General features: G+C 42.0%; 1 protein-coding gene across 7 annotated transcripts in view; it reads right to left on the bottom strand.

Annotated features, from left to right (window-relative positions):
* The window catches only part of EYA2 (EYA transcriptional coactivator and phosphatase 2), an 89,750-nt gene that overhangs the window by 26,098 nt on the left and 42,928 nt on the right, over positions 1-20,724 (bottom strand). For 5 of the 7 annotated variants that reach the window (XM_039699814.1, XM_039699815.1, XM_039699817.1 and 2 more), the window contains 7 exons: positions 20,596-20,644; positions 19,858-20,000; positions 16,699-16,815; positions 4,408-4,475; positions 2,301-2,478; positions 548-675; positions 1-84 (listed from right to left, as the gene is read on the bottom strand). In XM_039699814.1, coding sequence (XP_039555748.1) covers positions 1-84; positions 548-675; positions 2,301-2,478; positions 4,408-4,475; positions 16,699-16,815; positions 19,858-20,000; positions 20,596-20,644 — 767 coding nt within the window. The remainder of the gene's footprint in view (positions 85-547; positions 676-2,300; positions 2,479-4,407; positions 4,476-16,698; positions 16,816-19,857; positions 20,001-20,595; positions 20,645-20,724) is intronic. The other 2 variants (XM_039699813.1, XM_039699818.1) reach the window with 2 other exon arrangements.

The following is a 20,724-nucleotide window of genomic DNA, read 5'->3' as shown; positions in this document are numbered from 1 at the left end:
CTTCCCATATCTGGATGCAAAGGTTCCCGTGAGTAAGGAGTGAAAAATAATTATCGTCTCATCCAAATCCCATACAAACACACGCTGTGATGACAGATGGGGTGGAAAAAAGAAATATAGTTACATATTAAGCAACTGCAAGAACCGGTTCAGTCAGGAAATATGTCCTGTTGGACTAGAGATTTTTAAGATCTCAAGCCATTTGGAGCACTGACTGGATGTTTTTTGAAAGCAGGCAAAATGAAACATCAGGAATTTTGGAACTGCCATCCCAAGAGCTTGCTCTCCTAACAACCACAGAAATCCCCTGTTGCCTATCAAGTCAGGGGAACAAAACATCAGACTTACAAAAAACCCAAAGGAAAAAAAAAAGGGTACATATGAAGAATAGTTTGAGATGTTGATAACACAGAAATTGAGCAATTGTTTTGACTACTTGTGCCTGCAGGTTCCAGTTGTATTAGTAATTTTGTTCTCAGATTTGCTAACAGAGGCAACTGCTCATCTTTGCTGGATGTACCAAAGGAATACAAATTGAAGTTATTACCTCAATCTCACTGTCAGCAGTAGGGGAAGGGTCGTTGCTTCTTTTTGACCGGGCTCGTACCTTGCCATCTGACCCTCTGTGATGTCTGTCTGTCTCCACATCTTTTGCTGGTGTTGTTGAATATTCCCCTATTAGGAGAAAGAAATTCCATTGCAAACCTAAATTTTGTATTGCATCACTGTATTTAGAGCATGAAACCTTTTACTGAAAAGCAACAGAAACACTGTGAAAACACCATGAGAAAATCTTACTCTTTTCACACCAATAGCTAACAGTGTAAGACAAGCAAGTTTTAATTCCTAAGAGTTGTTAAAACAATTTCAAGAATCACAAAAACTGCATATATAAGTTTTAAAAAGGGCATGTCATTTCAAAAACCTTATCAAAATTTTCACTAGAAAGAAAAGACTTTTGGAATTTTACTCCCCCCCATTCTTTTCAAAGACAGAAATTAGAAAGGCAGTAGAAACAGAATCCAAGACCAATTACACTTCTGAAATATTTTCTCAAATTTTTTTTTAAATTTAATGAATGCAAATGATTGAAAATATACTTTCAACATCAACTTTTATTTAAAAACACGGAACTAACCTGTTGAGCCTTACCCCATTTCTTAGAGGATAGTATTTTAGAAATAACTGAGACGACACAGTTAAAAGCAAACTTCCTATGTATAAAGTATCTGTTTTGATTGGCTTCAGTTTCACAGATCTGTCTGGATTTCACTCACCTTACATTACAAATCCTTTTCAAACATATTTTTCTTTACACCTTGCTAAGATGTGGCCTCTGCAACTTCCTAGAATAACCATACTCTTCTTCAGAGAACCTGGGATTGTGCCTAGGAAGCCTTTTAGAAATTATCCTTTCTCAAAAAGGCTGAGATAAGATCTAAGGAACTGAAAATCCTCCAACTGCTTTTAGAGCAGTCTGTGATCACTCCTTTTTAAATAACAATACTAGTTTATTTTTCTTGTAGAGCAACCACAGATGTTCAGATTTGTTTTTTAAGTCAGCAGACCTTCAGTGGGTGTGTACTGTGATCATCCACAAATTGTGTGGTGTTTTATATAAATGTTATTGCACGCCAATAAAAACTAGCAGGGAAGTGATATCTGAAGATTGCTCTTGAACAGGACACTGGGGGATCATAATCCACCAGTAAGTCCATAATCTACTTAAGCTTTGAAACTTTAAAAATTAGGCATTCAAAGAGAAGACACAAATTTTGAAGCTTTTTTGGAGTGGAATTCATCTCGAACTTTCATATTAAACACACAGTTTGTGTAGGTTTTTTAAAGAGGGACTTTTTCTTGATGTTGTTATGAATGCACAATATTACATGTTGCTGTAAGAGGTGAATATAATCCTTGACAAAGTTATGGGCTAAAAAGTCATCAGACACTGAGGAACCTGAGAATTTTTCAGAGCATGGCAGTTTGTTTTGAATTCATTGCCATCCATGTCAGCCCTCAGTGCTGCTCTGGGGTTGGTACATCATTGTCATTGTCTCATTTTCCTGTACTACCTTAGAGGAGATCAAACCTCATGTACACACAAAACCAACACAGGATGGTTTTAGAGAGCTTGAACATTCCAACCTCTTCCCAAACCCCTGTGTAAGAACTGCTCAGTGCTAGAAAATCTGAGCTATCAATACATATTTTATAAAAAACCCCAACAAGAAGAGGATAGCGTTTATGTCTCCAGATGGCTGAGGCTGCCAGGCTGGGAGCACAAGAGAGGCACCTACCAGAGAGTGATTCTGTGCTCTGGCTGGTGATGTTGTGGGAAGACTCCTGCAGGGAGTAGGTGGAGGTGGGGATGGCCGAGGGGCTGATGCTGTTGGCAGACACGTACGGGGAGTTGTAGGACGAGCTGTAATACTGAGAGTACTGGCTCTGAGGGAAGCTGGGATACGAGGAATATTCCTTGGAGGGAGAGAAAGAAATGTCTAACTGGCATGTATCTGGTTTTGTCTTACAAACAAGTAAGCCACCACAAAAGCTGTGTTGCTTGTGCACGCAGCAAGCCACGGCTTGGGAATATTTCTCTGAAGAATTGCATTGCACTCACTTAGGAAATTACATTTCTGCTTCTCACAAATATGCTCCTATTTTATTATGATAGACTAACCAACAAGAGGTCAGAAATCTGGGGTTTTTGATAGGATTTCAGTTATCAGTGCTGACACATTTTATATTACAGAGTTCAACAATTTAATGCAAGAGTCAAGTAGGGTGGCTTTAAGAAAAGGGCCATGATGGAACACGTAACCTTTGCAAACAACAAAATACCTAAGAAATTGCAAGAGCAGAATGAATAACTGAGTGAGGGAAGGAGCAAAACAGGTTGCATTTTCCATTGATCAGCAACATCTTCTGATCAACTGTTAGGCTAAAAAAATTAAAAGAAAGTAGCAATTTTTTTGCAGCAATGCTCACAACAGTCTGCCCAACTATCACAGCAATAAATAAATGCCTGAGTGATCTTGCTTACCCAGAGAAAAATGAACTAAAAAATATGAGGTGTAAGTGACCTTGGGCAGTTGAGGTATCAAAAAACTCTTTGCCTTGATTTTAAGGCACCCAGAGAAACCCCATACCATTACCCTTGGATGACTGGTGGGTGCATTATGAAAAGCAGGATGCTAGAAAACATTCTAAAATGCATCTCTGAACAATCAAAGCATAAAGGGTTTAATTTGTTTCTTTTTGTTTTAATTGCAATTCCTGTCCTTGTCCACTGAATTTGCTTTTCCAGACAGAGAACTCTGTTCATGCTCTGGGCATTGTCTTTGAGCAGAAGGCTTTTATTTCCTCAGAAATTATAACTAGCCTCTGGTATTAAATATAATTAAATAATAAATAGTCTTTAGAAAGACTAAAAGCACTTTCCTCCTTAACAGCTTACATCTTTGTCTGTGACAGCTATTTCATTAACTTTCAGTCACCAGGGAGCTCTCAAGAACAAAGACTCAAATTGTCATAAGAACAATTAGACTGAAAAAGAAATGAGATAATTTCATTGTTTTCTCCTACGGAAGATTACAAAATAATGAAAAAAGCCCAACTTTTCCCCCTGTTTAGGCAACCTCCATATTTCAATGAAATGCACTTCTGTCAGTAATGCTGATGTTTTAAGCCCAAACTGCAGCAACAAAGAAATTGCCCACTGTTGCCATTAAAAATACAAGTCAACAATCACCCTACAAATAAGGAACTGAAATTACTGGCCAACCAAAACACATTTTTCTGGGACAGTGTACTCATTTGTTTGCTCCAAACAAAAAGAGCCTTTTGCTACTGGAAAACATCTGTCTTGTGTTTTATTTATACACACACATTTACCAAGGTATCTGAGGCACAGAGCGCACAGACAGGTGTGCTCTCAAAGAGGGAAGTGCACAGACAGCTCAGATGGCTCAACATCCACCAGGAGCTGCCAAGGCCTCTCTCAGATTGTTCACACTTACTGCACAGTGCCAGCACAGGGATGACAGGACTCTAGAAGCCATCCCCTCTGGAGAGGATGCACAACATAGCTGAGAGTTGTAAGATGGCAGAAGAATAAGGAAACTCTTGGCACTGCTACAGCAGCAAGTCAGAGACTGCCAGGGCACTCTGCTCCTGCAAGGACTGCACTCTGTGCGTGGACTGAGACATATCTTAAAATTAACCAGGATATCCTGAAGTCCAGCAAACAGGCCCAAGGAGTAGAGCAGAATGGTGTTCAGCAAAACACAAAGCAACACCTTCCTTAAATATGTGTGAACACGAAAATAATCTCTGTGATCTATAAATTGTCCAAGTGGTTTAAAATAAGTGACAAGGTTGCCAGCAATAGGTGCTGAACCATACCTGATGCACAGCACTGAATCCTGCAGAATTTGTCAGGCCATTGGCTCCCTGGTAAATCCCTGTTGTGCCTGAGGGAAAGAGTGTAACAGTCATAAAATACACCAGCAATCAATGTAACAGGGTATGTTAATTCAAGTAATTTCCAACAGGAAGTAAAGTACCAGCTCACTACAAAAAAGTATGGCACAAATCTGAGGCTGTAAAGACTTTGGGCTGTTATTGGGGTTTACTGACTGAAAGGCATTCATTACATGCACTAAAACATTGATTATTGGGCTGGGAAACACAGCTGGAACACAAGGATTCAGCCCAGATCTAAAATTCAGTTACTACTTTTTACAATAAGTAACGGAATAGTATTTTTTATCTTCTCCTCCTGTAGGAAGCCCCTCAGATTACATACACACTCTCCCACATCTGCTGTTCATGCATGGATATCCAGGCATCCGTCCTAATTGATCAGGTACCCAGGAGTTTTCAGAAGAAAAATCTTGCTATTCCCAATGTGAGAACAATATTGCTGAGATTTCTGGGACAGCAAGGAACAAAGATATTTCTTCCTCCTGGGACATCAGGAAGATAAAGGATGGGCATGGTTCTGTCCCAAGCAAAGCAGCTGATGTTCAGCCAGGCTCCCTCAGCTGGAGGAAGCACCACCACAAAGATTTTGTTTGGAGAAGTAAATGTCCAGGTAAGATCTACAGGAATGGGCTGTCTTTGCCATCAGAGGTACCAGAACCATAAGCTCTCCTCACCTCCCAAGTTTTAGCCTTGATTTAACCTCACTCTATGCTGGTTTTGATTTCAGCATTTTCCATTTCACATGGTGTGTCAGAGAGGTATGATTTTGGTGCTGCCTGCCTGGGCTCATTTTGGCTTCATTCTGTCACCTCAATGTACCAGCAGACCGAGCCTAATCAGACCTTTGGCCTTTCTTTCTCATCTGGCTTCTCACCATGTGAATGACTTTGAGCAGTGCTGTTTTAACCACATGACACTCTGCACGTCTTCATGTGGCAACCATCCTCCGAGGTTCCACTTGCTTGTTTTTATTTTAGGACACCAGATTAGCTGGGGAATGGACAGCTGAACAAACTCCACTCTGCCAAGTGCAGCTACAAAGCACATGCACTGAGAAATAAACCTCAAGCCAAAAAGAAACAAGAGAGAGGACTCTGCCCTCCTGAACTAATTTGTTGCCACATGTGGTCTTTAAAAAGAAAATAGCAGAGAGGAAGAAAACAGAGTGCAGGTGACTGCCAGGTACCTGGAGGCCTGGGTCTCCCCCAGGCCCAGAATGAGCTGCTGGGAGCTGAGCCAGTGCAGGTGGGCTTGGAGATGCCTTCTCCTGGCATTCCTGCCTTGGAGGCAGCTCTGGGTGGATCAGTGTCCAATCCCTTCCAACAACCCACATGGGGAGACTGCCCAGAGCAGCATCCCAGAGACAGCAACACACCCAGCTGCTGGCATTTCCCCACTCCCCATCTCTGACAGGCTTCTGCAGGCTTGCCAAGTCGCAGGGATAGAGCAGTAGGAATATATTCCTGTGGCAGCAGCATTTCTCACCACTCTGAAGGAGAGTAATAGAGCCCCAGTGCTTACAGGCAAAAACAACTTCCACAGAAGACAAAACAGCTCTTGTACACCAGAGCTCGAAACAATACAGGGGGGAATTTTTGATTTTCCTAAACTGTCATTTAGAAACAATCCATCATCCTTTATTAAAGCTGTCAGGAGGGGGATGAGTTACCTCGAGGGACTCACGCTTTATGTGTAAATTGTGATGAGAACATGTTTATTGCTGTGCTACCTGCACATGATACTGCAGCTTCCTGGTTTCCAAACAGTCAGAGAGAGCGAGGAAAGGAGGGATTCACACAGCTGGATTAAAGAACTCACTCAGAACTCTGTACCAGCTGTGAGGAGCAAGCGTGTCCATGCACACAGAGGTAAGTGAGCAGGGAGAAGAGGGCAGGAATGTGGGGGTGAAAGGACGGGGAATGACTCCACAGCTTCCCACAGTGCACTGTGACTGGACCAAGTGGGGTGAATTTTACACTGGAATTTTGTAAATTAATTTTTTGACACTATGGCTACCCAAGTTCAGGTGTTCCTAGAGGCCACTGCAGGCTGCCTCCCTCTGCACAGGGGATTTTCCAAAGGAAGGACAGATTTTTTGCCCACATGCTTAAATATTTGTGGAAGTGCTGAAGACTGCTATTCCCTATAAACTGAAGTTCAACATGTCAGCTCAGGTTTTTCTCTTCTTCTGGCTCCTGTCATTGTATCCTGACCAAGGAGCACTACCATCTCAGCATTGTTTGTCTAACTGAGATCAAACACAACCTTTTTCCTTGCCCTCCAGCAGTGCATTCAGAGATTTGAATGTCCTCCCCACAGCACACCTTGAGAGCTGCTAAGCTCAGGATGTCTTGGCAGCTCAGTGTTACAGCAGAATAATTACAGATAAGGACACTGGGGATAACCAAAATCAGTAAATACTTGGAATTTCTTCCTAGCTGAACAAAGATGAAAAGAAGGGAAAAAACCCCCAATTATCTGCGTGGAAAAGAAAATTTTTAAAGATTCAGGTTCAGCAATATTTGTCTTGGGGAACTATTATAGCTCAGACCCTGTTCCACTTCGCAGGGCAGACTGGAGAGACCACGTTTTCAATGATGCACCCTCAGCTCAAATGGCAGGAAAACAAACAAGTGCCACAGGCAGTGGAGCCAGAGATAAACCCCCTCTCTCCATAAACAGAGAATGAGGCCTGCAGGTCACAATTTCTGTGAGCAGCCTTGTAGAGTTCAGCAGTTCAGAACACATACCAGAACCAGCCCCAAATGTTTGCTTTTCCTCAGTAAGCTGTTGGTAGGAAATAAACACTTCCACAACAAAATTAATTCTGCCAGGTGCAATTTCAGTTTTGCATCAGTAAATTTTACACTCAAGAAACTGGAAAATTATCAACAGATATTGCAAATTAGCCCTATTTCCCATGTAACCATTTTTCCCCTCAAACACTTTCCCAGGTAATAGCACTTCTTGTAATATTCAGAGGAAGATTGGAATGAAGTTTGAAAGTGGTGCTATGTGGAAAGGGGCACTTCTAGGAAGTCCCTTGGTAAAGCAATGTACATGAATGCCTGGACCCCTCTCTTTTCTGCCTATTTCTACAGGACTTTTGCTTTCACATATATTGGCTTTTTTCCACGGACCTCTAAAGACAACACACACTCAAACTGGTTTTACATTTGCAATACTGTAGAGGTGGGAGCAAGCGATTTGTTTCCATCTATCTTGGTAGCTCAATGCCAAGTAATTGCATCCAAACTCCCTGCAAATCAGAAACAAGCCCAGGATCTCCCCCTTTGGATCTTCTCCATATGGAATATGGCTCACATCTGTGTTCAATCAAGCCAGTTGCTAAATGTCACAATGCCCTCATTCACAGGTAGCTTAAAGAACATTTAGCTCATAATAAAACAATCTGAACTCTGAAGCAGAACAGCTCTTCAGATGTGTGGCACTGTAAGTGCTCCTGTGAAGTATTTCTATCACAAACACACTCCCATGGAAAGTCACCGCATGAAAGGCATCCACATGCCAGGCAGAGCCAGTGCCACAATTTTCCCTTGATAAGTAGATGTGGCCCTTCTCTCTGTGAGTGTCCAAGGGCAACATGTACAGAAAAACTCTTTGTGAGCTGATTAATGTTCTATTCCTGCTCTCAAACAGATGGATTTCATTTGCTATTTTCCCCTCATTCCCATTTTAATTTGAGCATTCCCAAAAAGCCTATGCCATGGTCAATGATCATTTCAATGGTGCGTGATCTGGCCTGCAAAAACTTTCATACCAGCTTCTCACCCTCTACATCTGTCTTTCAGTCACTGCAGTACAGGCCACATTTCTTCCCCTCCTTGCCAGGTATGAGCAAGTAAAGAAAAGAAAGGAATATTCGTGGTTATTTTCAGTGTATTCACAACTAAGCGCTGGCATTGCTAAAAAAAATAATTTTTTTCAGCTCATGAATGCACAGAATGATACAGGACTACTGGTGTCTTAGGGAGTGGAGATTATGAAGACAGGATGGGCCTGTGGTGTAGCTCAGATCAAAACCACAGCAAGCTTTGAAAATCAGGTTTGTGTCCTTGTCTTTCACAAGTCAGAGGGGCCCTGGCAACAGGGAGATGTTCTCCAAGCCTCCTGTACTGCTCAAAAGAGAATAAACTGCTATATTTAGAAGAACAGATGGTTTGCACTTCCAACATTCAATGAAACAGCCAACAGTCAGAGGAGGAGATGGCCAGGTTCAACACAGCTGGACAGCTTCAGTGTTTACCACAGCTCTCTGGGCAGCCAGCTGTGAGCCCAGGAACACTGAAAAGATGCAACACTGAGAGTGGCTAGCACAGGCATTTCTGAGTATGTTTGGGTCATGATTTAAATCCCAAAAAGCAGAATGAGGAAGCTCAGACCTAAGCATTTCCTCTAACTCTTAGATGAAACGCACAATGGTTCCACAGAGAGTTCCCTCAAAGGATTTAGGACCATTTAGGACTAATAAAATAAATGCCTGCAGGGGTCAGCTGAATTGCATGGTGTTTTACAAGGCTGCACACAATGGCCTGTGCACTCTGACATCATCAGGCTGTTTTCCTGCAGGAAGCACTGCTGGCTGTGGGTGATGAAGGCAAAGGCCCCAGTCCTCCTCCCTGCACAGCGTGCTTTGCTCTGTGCTTTGAACATCTGCCTGAAGTCTTCCATGGTCATTCAGAGGGGTTCTTTGCAGTGCTTTAGCTCCCTGACAAGCTAATGTTTCCTGCAGTAAATACTGCCTTCTCCAAGCTGCTACACTTTTACTGAGAGGTTAAGCACTCATCAAAATTACCTCCCACCAGCTATACTCTAGTGCCTTGTAAGGTTCCAAATCCTACAACATCTGCCTGCATTTACTGGGCAAGAAGACTCATAAAACCTTGCATGTTTGTCAGCTGTGGAGGCATTTCAAGACTATCCAACCTGTTAAAGGAGAAGAAAAACTCAACCCATATGTACTTTGCAGCAGATTGCTCAACTGTTTGCCATTAGGTGTAATGAACCCTTCTCCAAAAAGTCTTGTATTTCTGTCTGGAAGGGCTCAGACAGTGCAGGGAAGAGCACACTGCATTAACCTAGATGAAAAGCATTATTGTACAGTGTTACACCACTTGACATCGGCAGTGTCTGGTAAAGGACATTGCTCCCAAAAGCATTTGAACACCTCCTGCAGATGATACTCTCAGATACAAAACCCATTCTAAATAAGTCCATTTGTCTCCCGTCACAATCCCATGCAGCCCTGTCACCCTGACCAGGTGTTTGAGGGCACTCTGAATGATATAAAACATTTCACAGCTCAGCTTTTCTGAGTCAAAGCTCTTCCCCTGCTCCTGGGAGCACTCAAACCACAGAGCCTCAAAGAGCTTTAGTAAGTGATGACCAAAGCAGCTTTAAGAGCCTGGCTTTTACCATCCTTTTGAGCTTGGTCATCTGTATAGCTCAATCCAGATCAACAATGGTGTGAAAGTGCTGGGATGGTTTACAGTTACTCAGGATTTGAACCATGGGAAAGCACTTAGATTTTACTGTACTCTGAGGAAGTGTTTTTAACCACTTCTATCTAACAATGCTACAGCTATAGAAGGAAATCACACTGAAATGTCTTCAAAAACAAATCCCAAGGAAATGTTTTGGTCCAAAACGTGAACATCCTTACAGCAAGGATGTAGATTCTTTCTTGTTGAAAAATAACAACCAGCAAAACTGACTTCATATGGGTGACTCCATGGACACCAAAGAATAAAGATTCCCCCAGCTGCAGTTTTATCCTGGACACAATCTTTCACTGATGAATAACAAGACATGATAAAGGAAATCTGGATTTGCCAACTCCTATGCTAATTAGTGGCCATGGACTTCCAGTTCCCAGGTCAGCATTTAAATGTAAGTAGCCTTGTCACATCTACTGTCATGCCATTGGGGATAAAAACTTGCCCGGTCAGCACAGCTGTTATTTAGCAATTCTCTTCCTCTAGAGCAAATTGAATCTCCAAATACCAGTGGAAAAGAGGGAGCTGGTCAGCTCATCTCTACTCTGACCCATTCCTTAGGATCCCTTTAAGTCTCAGCTGAGTCCTGAGGCTTTTCCAGCCTCCATGCACTTCAGTACTGCAGAGACTCCAGGAGAAGAGCCATAACAGAGAAAAATGTAAGAAACTTGACAACAGGAGAGTGATCTTTGTCCTGGTAATGACTTCTGCCAGTTACAGACTTTCTAAGTCAAATTTTCATCCTCCTCTTTTAATTTGTGGGCTCCACTTCAGACAGTGCAGGTATTCTCACAGTTCTAGAGGTCACAGTGCTGCAGTGCAGAATGTCAGTGTTTAAATCCTGCCAATATAAACAGAAGGGGCATCCAAGCTACATATAAAAAGGCCCATGCCAGAGTGTTATCCACTGCCAGAGCAGTTCAGAAACTCCTGAGCTGCACAGCCTGTGCTGACTCAAGCAGGGTCAGGCTGAACTTGTCCACAAACATCATCCCAGTCTCTCATGCAGTGACTGAATTCTGCTTTTTCTACCAAGCATTACCTCACACAGTGCTTGGAGATGAGATACAACAAAAGCAGTACCAGTAATGCACAGCATCATGAATCTGATGTTTCCTAACTTTCAAATGCTTATCTGTGCAGGTATGATGTTTCTTGATACACATTCTTATATGTAATTTTACACTAGTTCTTCCATTGCCTTCTAGACATTTTCAAAATCATTAGGTATACTGAATCAATTATTCAGTGAAGCTTCCATAACATTTTAGCATATTCTTTGCCAATTGCACTGTAAGCTGAATAATCAAGGCCAAGTTCATGATTTCCCAAGCTGTTACTATCCTATGTTTTTGGATTTTTTAATATCCTACAGAAGCATTGAAAATAAAATCCATAGAGAAGTCTCTATGACATCCAAACATCTCTCTGTTTTCTGTGTTGATTTTGCTCACTAATCCACATTTTGAGATTTCTATCTGACTTCCACCAATGCTCCCAAGACAGTCAAGCAGCATGTTAGGGAAATGTCACTTCTTTCTTCTCTGTAGATTCCCCCTTTCTCACCACACAAACTCTTCTCTGTATTTTCCTTATTTTCCCTTTACTACAGCCCCTACCTTTTACTGCTTCTCTCTGACAGAGCTGCTCCCATCTCCCCAGTGCCACCTCTGCAGTCCTGACGACAAAGTCACACAAAACTCTCAAGGAGACACAAACACCTCCAAAATAAAAGCTCTGCCTCAGAGAAGATTCCTGTTTTGACTGTACCAGTTAATATTTAATTTCCATTAAATGGCAAGAGGTGGAGCAGAGCTTTCCCCTTGGGCAGCAGTAGCACAGGTCCTTGCAGCCTACAGTGCATCACTGTCAACACCTCTGCCTCTCCCACGGACTTCCCCTCTCCTAGAAATCAGCTCCTTTTAAAACAAAGTAAATGGAGCACAGTCAGCCCCTGGTGTTTAAAAATCTTTGAAAGGGAGACTGTGCTGTTATTCTGAGGAGCCTTGTATTTACACTGCAAAAAGTGAGGTCTGACCCCTCCTGAAGAGAGGCCTCTCCCTGCTGAACCCACCACGGAGTGGAGCACAACTCTACTGCCACACTTTGAGACTGCAATTAATGCAAACCAGCTGCCAAGCAGAAGCTTTTGAAAGAGGCTGCTCCTTTTCTACTGAGGTTTTCATTTTATCAATCTAAGGCATCTGAGTGACAGTCTGCTGAGAACATGCTCTCACTTTCCTTTATTTTTGGGACTTCACGTGGATTCACGATCTGGATGCCAAAGTGTGATCCACATTTCTCAGGTGTAGATTGAAATTTCATCACTATTTTCATCACCAAGTACTTCAAGAATCAAGTTTAAAACTAAACACGGACTTCCTTTGCAAAATTCATGCAGGCAGAGGTAACTGTTCACACCAAATTGGTATTTATGACCTCCTATTGAATTTTTAACACACAAATTGGCACACAATTGCAAGAAATTCTGGCATCTCTTGGAAAAAAAAATTTGTCTAGATTATCCAGATATCAACAAGGGTAAAAATGTTTTCAGCATAAGAAAACATTTTAATTGATTAATTATGCAGATTTTACTTGTTCTCAGGCCAGGAGAACAATTCATAACCAATTCATTCCACAAACATAAGCTATATATATATAATCCATTTTAATCCATTTTAAATCAGTGTTGCACAAAAGAAATGCTAATTTCTATTCATTTACTAGTTCACAGCTCATCAGAAGGGCTCTGCAAAGAAAATAAATGTTCAGCAGTAGCAAAGAATTTCACTGCATAGGTCTTTGGTCCCAAATTTATGTCTGTCCCAAGCTCAACACTGTTCTGCAATTCCTTGGCAAAGGAAAGTTATCCCAGTTACATAACTGATTTTTCCTTTGTAATGTAAAAAGTATTTTGTGGGTAGATAGATTTGGATATTAAAAAACCCCAAAAAAGCAGTCAAATCTTTTCCTGCCCAACAACAGCATCCACAGTGGTCTTTGGCCACAGTTTTAACTGTTGTGCAACTCCATAGTTTCATGCCAGCTGTCATTTCAGCAATTATAGCTGAAGAGCAAGGCATTGTCTAGGAATTAATGACAAGCTGAGAAGAGATGGCCTAATGTGCAATCAAGGGGTAGCACATGCTCTTGCAGCCACAGGAAATGCTCTACAAGCTGGCTGTTATTGCACTCTCTGCAGAGCTGATGGGTTTCTGGGCTAGCTAATGTGCTGGCACAATTTTCTCTTTGTATTTTACATAGCTCACTAAATGCTAAGTTCCTTATATTCCAAAGATTTCTCCCCCACCCTCAGCAACAAGCAGTTTCCTCAGCTGCCAGTTAAGACAGTAAGTTTTTGGGGGCAGAACTGGAAGATAATCTTTGTGTCTCATGTTCAATTTTTATCATTGAATAATAATTTTACCAGAAGTCTGAGCAAATCACCGAATGGCTAAATTTTCAGAAAATGTAAACTTAGAAAAATGTGTAAAAAAAGCAAAGATATATATCTATTATCAAGCCCAGGGTGTTTGGTGATTTGGTGCTGCTTGAACACTTACATGAGGATTGATTAAGAAATGAAATGGACTTTGAAGAAACATTTCTTTCCCAGCATGACAAATTTACCACTTTAAAGGCAAAAACCTAATGCAAGCTGTTACCTCCTCTCCAGATTAATGACTCTAAAAGTGAGTGACATCCCCAGACTGGCCACATGCATATTTCAGATCTCTTGATTACGAAACAAATAATTTTCTAAATGTAGTAATGACATGGAACAACCCTGTACACAGCACAGGTTAAAAAGAACAAGAAGAGAGGAAAAAAGTCACTCCTTCAGAGCAAATATATGAATACCAGATTTCAGTCTGAATTTTACTTGAAACCTGATGATATCCACTGTTACTTGGCAATAAAATATTTATTTTAATCCACAGCACCTTTGCAATATGTTTTTTTGTCATTTTTATGAGCTATGGAATTTGCTAATCTCATCTTCTACATTTGTATATATGTGTGACACATTGCATTAGCTATTTGGCTAACAAACTCTTCTACAATCAATTTAGTTTCATGCTAGGGAAGCATGAAAATAGATTTCCCCTTCTGGCTGGCTGTAAAATAGCTCTTTTTCTTTACTACTTACTGACCAAAAGGATGTTACATCTTCATTCTCGCTCTTTAGTGGATCCTGTCCTTGCTCAAGGACCAGGATACAACTGACAGCTGGAGTTCAGGATGAAAAGCTGAATGCTGCCCCTTTACACCTGCATCACCTGTGTTTGTGCTGCAAACAAACAGACCTGAACAGGGAGCAGAATGTGGCCTCAGAGGTACCATTTCCTGCTCACAGGCACCCCAGGCTGCCAGGGCTGCTGCCAAACAAACACCAGAGGGAACAACCCAGCACCAGCCATGCTGGCACCTACTGAAGGACAGCATTTGTCCTAGAGCCTGTGAGACACAAATCTGTCACCCAAGAGGCTGTCTGTTCCTTGGTGAGTGGTGTAACACCTACAGTGGGCACTTATTTGCTGCTGTAACTCTGAGGGGACAGTGAGGAGGCAAAACAAGGGCTGAACAATCTGCCCACCCACCCTCACCCACAGATGAGATCATCATGTTGCTCTGGGAGCTGGTCCTCAGCGGAGGCAAACAATACAAACTTGCTTCACTTATGTACCTGAGCTATTAACTCTTTACAATACTTGCAGAGAATAGATTAAAAAAAGAAATTCTTTTCCTTGCACTTGATAATAGAAAACTGAGCAGCAGTTGGAGGTACCTTTTCTTGCTGAGCCCCTGACCATCACCCTTTTCATGATCTCTCTTCCCCCATGATGTAAAAAACATTTTGTCCTTGAACTGGGAGTTAGAAACTTGACTCTGAAAGTCCCCCTGAAATTTTTAATAAAAACATAACGACAAAAGTTTGTCCTTTTCAGCTGGTTTAGCCCATCACCAGCAAAGCCCTGGGGCAGGGTGGCACAGGCAGCCATCCCCTCCCCACCCCCAAGTGCTGCGGCGTGGGAAAGCCCTGAGCCCACATTCCTCAGTAGCACTCAGCACAGGAAGGCTCCTGGCTCCTCACTCAAACCTTTCACTAGCACTCAGCAAGGTAAATAAACCATACAGTCAGGGAGCTTCAGCCTCCTCCTCTCACAAGCCAGCAGAGGAAGGGTGGAAATATTTGTTTACAGGGAGACACATTTACTCCTGCTCCCTGTGCCTTGGAGAAAGCACCTGCCACTTGCAGAAACTGTGTTCTTGTGTGTTAAAGGCTTACTGAGCTGGCTGGAAGGATCTCCTTGGAATAAATATGTGAAAAGAAGGGATTTTACCTAATAGCACAGCAATGGCCGTAGGGCAGCTTCATGCTCACACACACAGCTCTCCTCAGCCTGTCTTGGTACAACTCATGGCTGTGTCACTGCTACAAATCATGGCTTGCAAATCATTTTCAAGTCATTTTGTGCATGTAGATGCACAAAATTTGCTTGTTTAAACCTCTTGACAATGGGGACACCTTAAAAACCTCAGTCCTAATAAAGTCAAGAGTCTGCCCTCTCAAAAGAGCACAAGTGGAAGTAGGCAGGTGAAACCCGTAGGAATCCAGGTGACAAAAACCCCAATCCCACAGACTTCCTTTTTTTTTTTTGCCACATCCAACACATGTGTCTTCAGCATGTACTATGAGGTATTCAAGCCCCAAAAACCACCTCAGTGTTAGAGATAACATGCTCTAACAAAACGAGGAGTCTCAGCCAAGGGCCAACTCTTAGTCTTCAGCTTTCTTAGATCATACCTGGAATAAAACTTTTCTCTGTTTTCATTACTGTTTAGGATTTTAGTTGGTCTCAGACTTAAAATAAAAGTGGATGTGTATGCTCACCTTTCTCTTTCAGGATTGAGAAGAATTAAAATAATTAAAAGACAGTTTTGCAATGGGAACAGCTAAGTATAATAGGGCCTTTTGCATAAAACCCTCAACAATATCAAAAAGCAACGTGATCTCTCTCCCCTTCAACAGCTTCTATAAAAGTTTGGGAATGCCATGCAGTTCCTCTTTGGTTTTCCACCCCTTGGAAAATCTCAGAGGGATGAAGAAAGCCAAGGCAGAGCTTCATCCTCGTGTTCATTTGTCTCCCCTCAAGCAGAGTCACTCTCATTTTTCTTAGTATCAAAGTATCAGGCTGTTAGATAAATACTAGTAGGGAGAATATGCAGCAGTTTAAGCACAGAGCAGTTTGTTCAGGTCAGCATAAGGCAGAAAGAAGCATAATACTGACAGGACTGCTTGCATGAAGTGTAAAACCACCTTTGTTTTGCTTCCATCAGAATGCAGGAACTCACACCAACACAACAATCCCAGGTATGCAGTCATAGAACTAATTATGAGAAAGAAAACACGGTTTCTGCAGAAAGACAAAGCTCATATTGATCACAGATGAAATTCTGCTAGGGCATAACACTGTTGAATCCAGTCCCTCAGCCAGAAATCAATGCCTTGATGAGCAAAACAGATCAAGCAGAGACTTCACCTCCTTCCCTGCGCTGACCGCCTGCACCAAGAATCTTTCCACAGCACTTGCAGGAGGAGAATGGGTCCAGCACGGGGCAGGGAGTGCCCCAGGTGACCCTGTGAGTGCCCAGGTGACCCTGCCAGTGCCCAGCCCTGACCACTCACCGTGCATCTGGTAGGTGTAGGGCGCCTGCCCCGCCGCGGGCGCGCTGAAGCCGGAGCCGTAGCTGAGAAAGCCACTCTGCCCTGGGGAGTGGCTCAGGCTGTCCTCTGTCTTAATGCCTTTGGGAGCCAAGAGAAAACGTGAGTGCTCGCCATGTAAAGATGGACAAAAAGCAAGTGTAGGAATTAATGATTTTTCAGCTGGATTTTAACCTAATAAGCTCTATTTTTTTACACTTTCTTTCACACACATATACCTATTAGAGATATCTGTCTCTCTCTCTATATCTAATAGTGTATGTGATATAGATATATATATAAAAATATAATGAACACACACACATATAATATAGATACATAGATATAGATATAGATAATATAGATGATATAGATGATAGAGATATAGATATAGATATAGATATAGATATAGATATAGATATAGATATAGATATAGATAGATATAGATGTGTGTGCGTGTGTTTCATTATTTGCATTACCCAAACAGGTCTCCTAACAGCCAAACAAATTCATCCCAAATTTATTTGTGATTTATTAATTTATTTGAGTCAGCTACATCATACATCCACAACCAAATGCACTTTTGCTAAGATGGGTAAACAACCATGAATAATACTGCTTTCAAAAACAATTTCTGAAGAATTGAAGAAACTCACTGACACACAAACTTCCTTAAGTGTAATCAGATGCAAGCAATGATTAACAATGGAACAGGACCTTCAGCAAAATAACCTCAAGATTTCTGTTCTCAAAAGAGTTATTTTTTACTTGCATTGTATTTTCAGCTTTGGTATCAAAACATTTATTGGTAAGTGCTACAGGAGAGTTATCATCTACTCAGTTGGATATAACATACAGTTCAGGAACAATAGGTAAGCCCTGAAGCCACAAAAATCTTTTCATTTCTAAAACCAGGCAATTAAACTGACAATTTACAGGAGGAACAGCAATAGTTGAATTAAACATTGCAAGATGAAACCCTTGCTGGTAATGAAAGGAGTTGATATTTTATTCTGAGATGCTGCTGAGATTGTACAGCTGTATTATTAAAATAAACAGCTCAAAGGTGCAACATATTATGAACCCTTTGGGCGTGATCCTTCCCTCTTTTGCATCCTATTTGCACAACAAAAGATGGCCAATGGACACTCCCTGGGTGCTGGGATTAAAAAAAAAGATCCTGCTGATGTTCGGGAATTGGATTTACACACTCTCCATGCTGTTCTCATCTTTTAGCACTTGTAGACAAGTTGAATTCAGGTGTCTTACCCCAAACATGCTCATTTCCAGCTTAACTAGAAGCAGCAAGTCTGTGCTTGCTCAGGTTTGGAGTAAGCTCTCCCAGATAATGTTTTCTCTAATGAAAATCACTTATTATAGCTTTAGGTGAGAAGAACTGTGATGCACTTTGAGCACAAGCTCATAACAAGATGACTGTGAAAGGCAGGAAGTTTCTTTGGACAATGAGGGGACAAATTCTGGTGCAAGTGTGGGGCTTCATCACTGCTGAGGAAGAGAAGAGGGGCAGAGAAGCCCCTCTTCCCAACATCCCGTGCTTTTCTATTCCATCAACACTCCTCAGGCCAGCATTCAACCTGCCCACCCCAGTTACAATTAATCTTCAGCAAATGGGCCTCTTTGGAAGCCTAAAAATTGTTGTCAGACAGCAAAATACTTTAGCACCAAATTAATTTCCACATAATGTTCTGTTTTGTCTAGGAACTGGCCCAGTTTTATTTTTTGTGCCTAAAAACAATACTGCTTCATTGTTCTTGGTTGTCAGCCAGGTGGAGTTTTTCATATGCTGTGCTGAGCATCTTAGAGAGGGTGTACAGGCTGGGGGAGGGAAACCACTGCTCAAGGATGCTAAGAGGTCACCCACAGGATTTATAAGCAGCACATGGGCCTGACACATGTATGCCCTAAAGCCTCTAGGCAGTAGCAAATGGCTCTCTTTCACCTGCTCTAGCAGGACAACTGCTCAGAGTTTTCCTTGGACGTCAGCCAGATGATGTGAACACACAAACAGCTCCAGGAAAGGGTCTCAAAACATTCTTCTCATCATCCTGGTAGAGCTTTGGCTCTGCCAAGGCCTCCTCCCCAGCCTTCTAGAAGGCTGCTCTAGATTTCCCTTCAGTAAAAGCTTTGCCTGTATAAAAACTTCTTGTTGGGCAGACATACTGTATTTGCCAAGTAAACAAAGGTGTTTAAGAGCACAAGAGAAAAAGAGGAGTGTAAACAAAACTATGAAGCCATTTTAATGGTGCAAGACTCAGCCCTCATGGGAGCAGCCAGAAGGAGGAAGCCCGAAGTTTTCTGTTAAAGAGCTATACCTAAATGAGAGCAACATCTCTTTGGTCTTTAGGAGTGGGAAGAAATTTCAGCTTCCTCAAGAGCTCAGTATCGCCATGCAGAGCTTGAGGACACTTAAGGCTTGGTTCAGCAGGCATTCCTCTGCAGGAGTGCTGGTTTAATTAGCTCCCTGTGCGAATCCCCCAGCTGCTCCTGCCCAGCACTGCCTCCCCACAGCTGTTGGCAAGGTTGTGCAAAAAAGCAGGGAACAAAGCTGACTGGGGTTAGAAAAGTTGACTGAACATATAGCCAGTAAGTGCCCATTTAAACACAAACTGTCTTCCAAAACCAAGGTACTCTGCAACATCTCACCCATGCCTTATTCTGCTTTGCATTTTGGTTCTTCTGTAATAATATACACAGAAATTTTCTCAAAGTAGCTTGTGTTATTGAAACTTCATGAAGAATCGAGGATGGCAAAGTGTAGCTTTCATAATTATCATATTTACTGTACTTTGTCTTGACAGTGGATCATGGGAGCACTCATGAGCTATTACTCCTAAGTGGCACATCCTACTGATGCTGAATTTCTCATAGTCTATGACTGACTGGCTCCAAACTTACCTAGTTTGCAAAAACATAACCCATGATATGACGAGCTGATGGGTTTAAAGCTGATATAGTTCAAAGGAAACTCAACATTTAAAGTCAAACTTTCCTCTAAGCCTAAGAAGACAACGTTGCTGAGACTCAAATGACACATTCAGTGTAAAACTTTAAGGACTCCCAATCAATTTTTCCAGCAGCAGGAGGATGATGTCCTCCCAGGCACCAGGACTGTGGGGTACTCACTGTAGGACGGGATTCCGTAGGGCTGCCCCGGGGGGGGATAGGCAGTGTAGGCAGCAGCCTGCTGGATTCCCGTGCTGTACTGAGCCTGTCCATAGGCTGCCATCGTGGGGAAGGATGGGACTGGCACTAAATGGGGATAATGTCTATTCAGAACAAGAAAACAGAAGGGTTTAAGGCAATAGTTACTGCACATGATCTTCGAGAGCACAAGCAGAACAGTTCTAGACATCTCGCTAAAATAACGTTCAACACAGGATGCTGAATATTTTGGAACTGAGTGGACTGAAGCAGAAGTTTGTTTTATGAACTATCAGATTAAGCCATCTAAATGCATGGCAACTTTAAGACAGTGCAAAATACATGCAAGTTTAAAAAATAAAATAAAATCAACACTGTTTTTTCGTGTTTCATTTTGAGTTTGCTGAACAAGTGAGTGAGATGGGAAACCTCAGACATTTCAACACATCCCCTCTGTGGTTACTCATAAACACAAAAATATTCAAACTGATAAGGTTTGGGTACCCAGAGGTATCAAAACACAGTTCACAGTACCTCAAACCTTATTTCACTCCATATTCAAGAAGATTAAGAACCAGCTACTTCCCTGTGCCAGAGACGTGTGGGGGAACAGGTGGATGGGCTTAGGGCAGATGTTTTCTAAGGTGACAGAAGTCTGCACAAAATGGCTGTTCAGCAGAACAGGGATTTTAAATTACAGCACTTGGCACGAGCACTCACTTTGTGGTGTACAGATGGAGAGGACACTGCGGTGCTGATTTGCTGCTGCCTGGAAAACAAAATTAAAGGGTCTTAGATTTTCATTGTGTTCTGTTCTGTGGCCAAACTGATACAATTGTTTTTACCACT

The sequence above is a fragment of the Passer montanus genome, unplaced genomic scaffold, assembly GCF_014805655.1.
Source record: "Passer montanus isolate IOZ18808 unplaced genomic scaffold, ASM1480565v1 scaffold139, whole genome shotgun sequence".
Lineage (NCBI taxonomy): Eukaryota > Metazoa > Chordata > Aves > Passeriformes > Passeridae > Passer > Passer montanus.
This window is presented reverse-complemented; position numbering and strand designations above follow the sequence as displayed.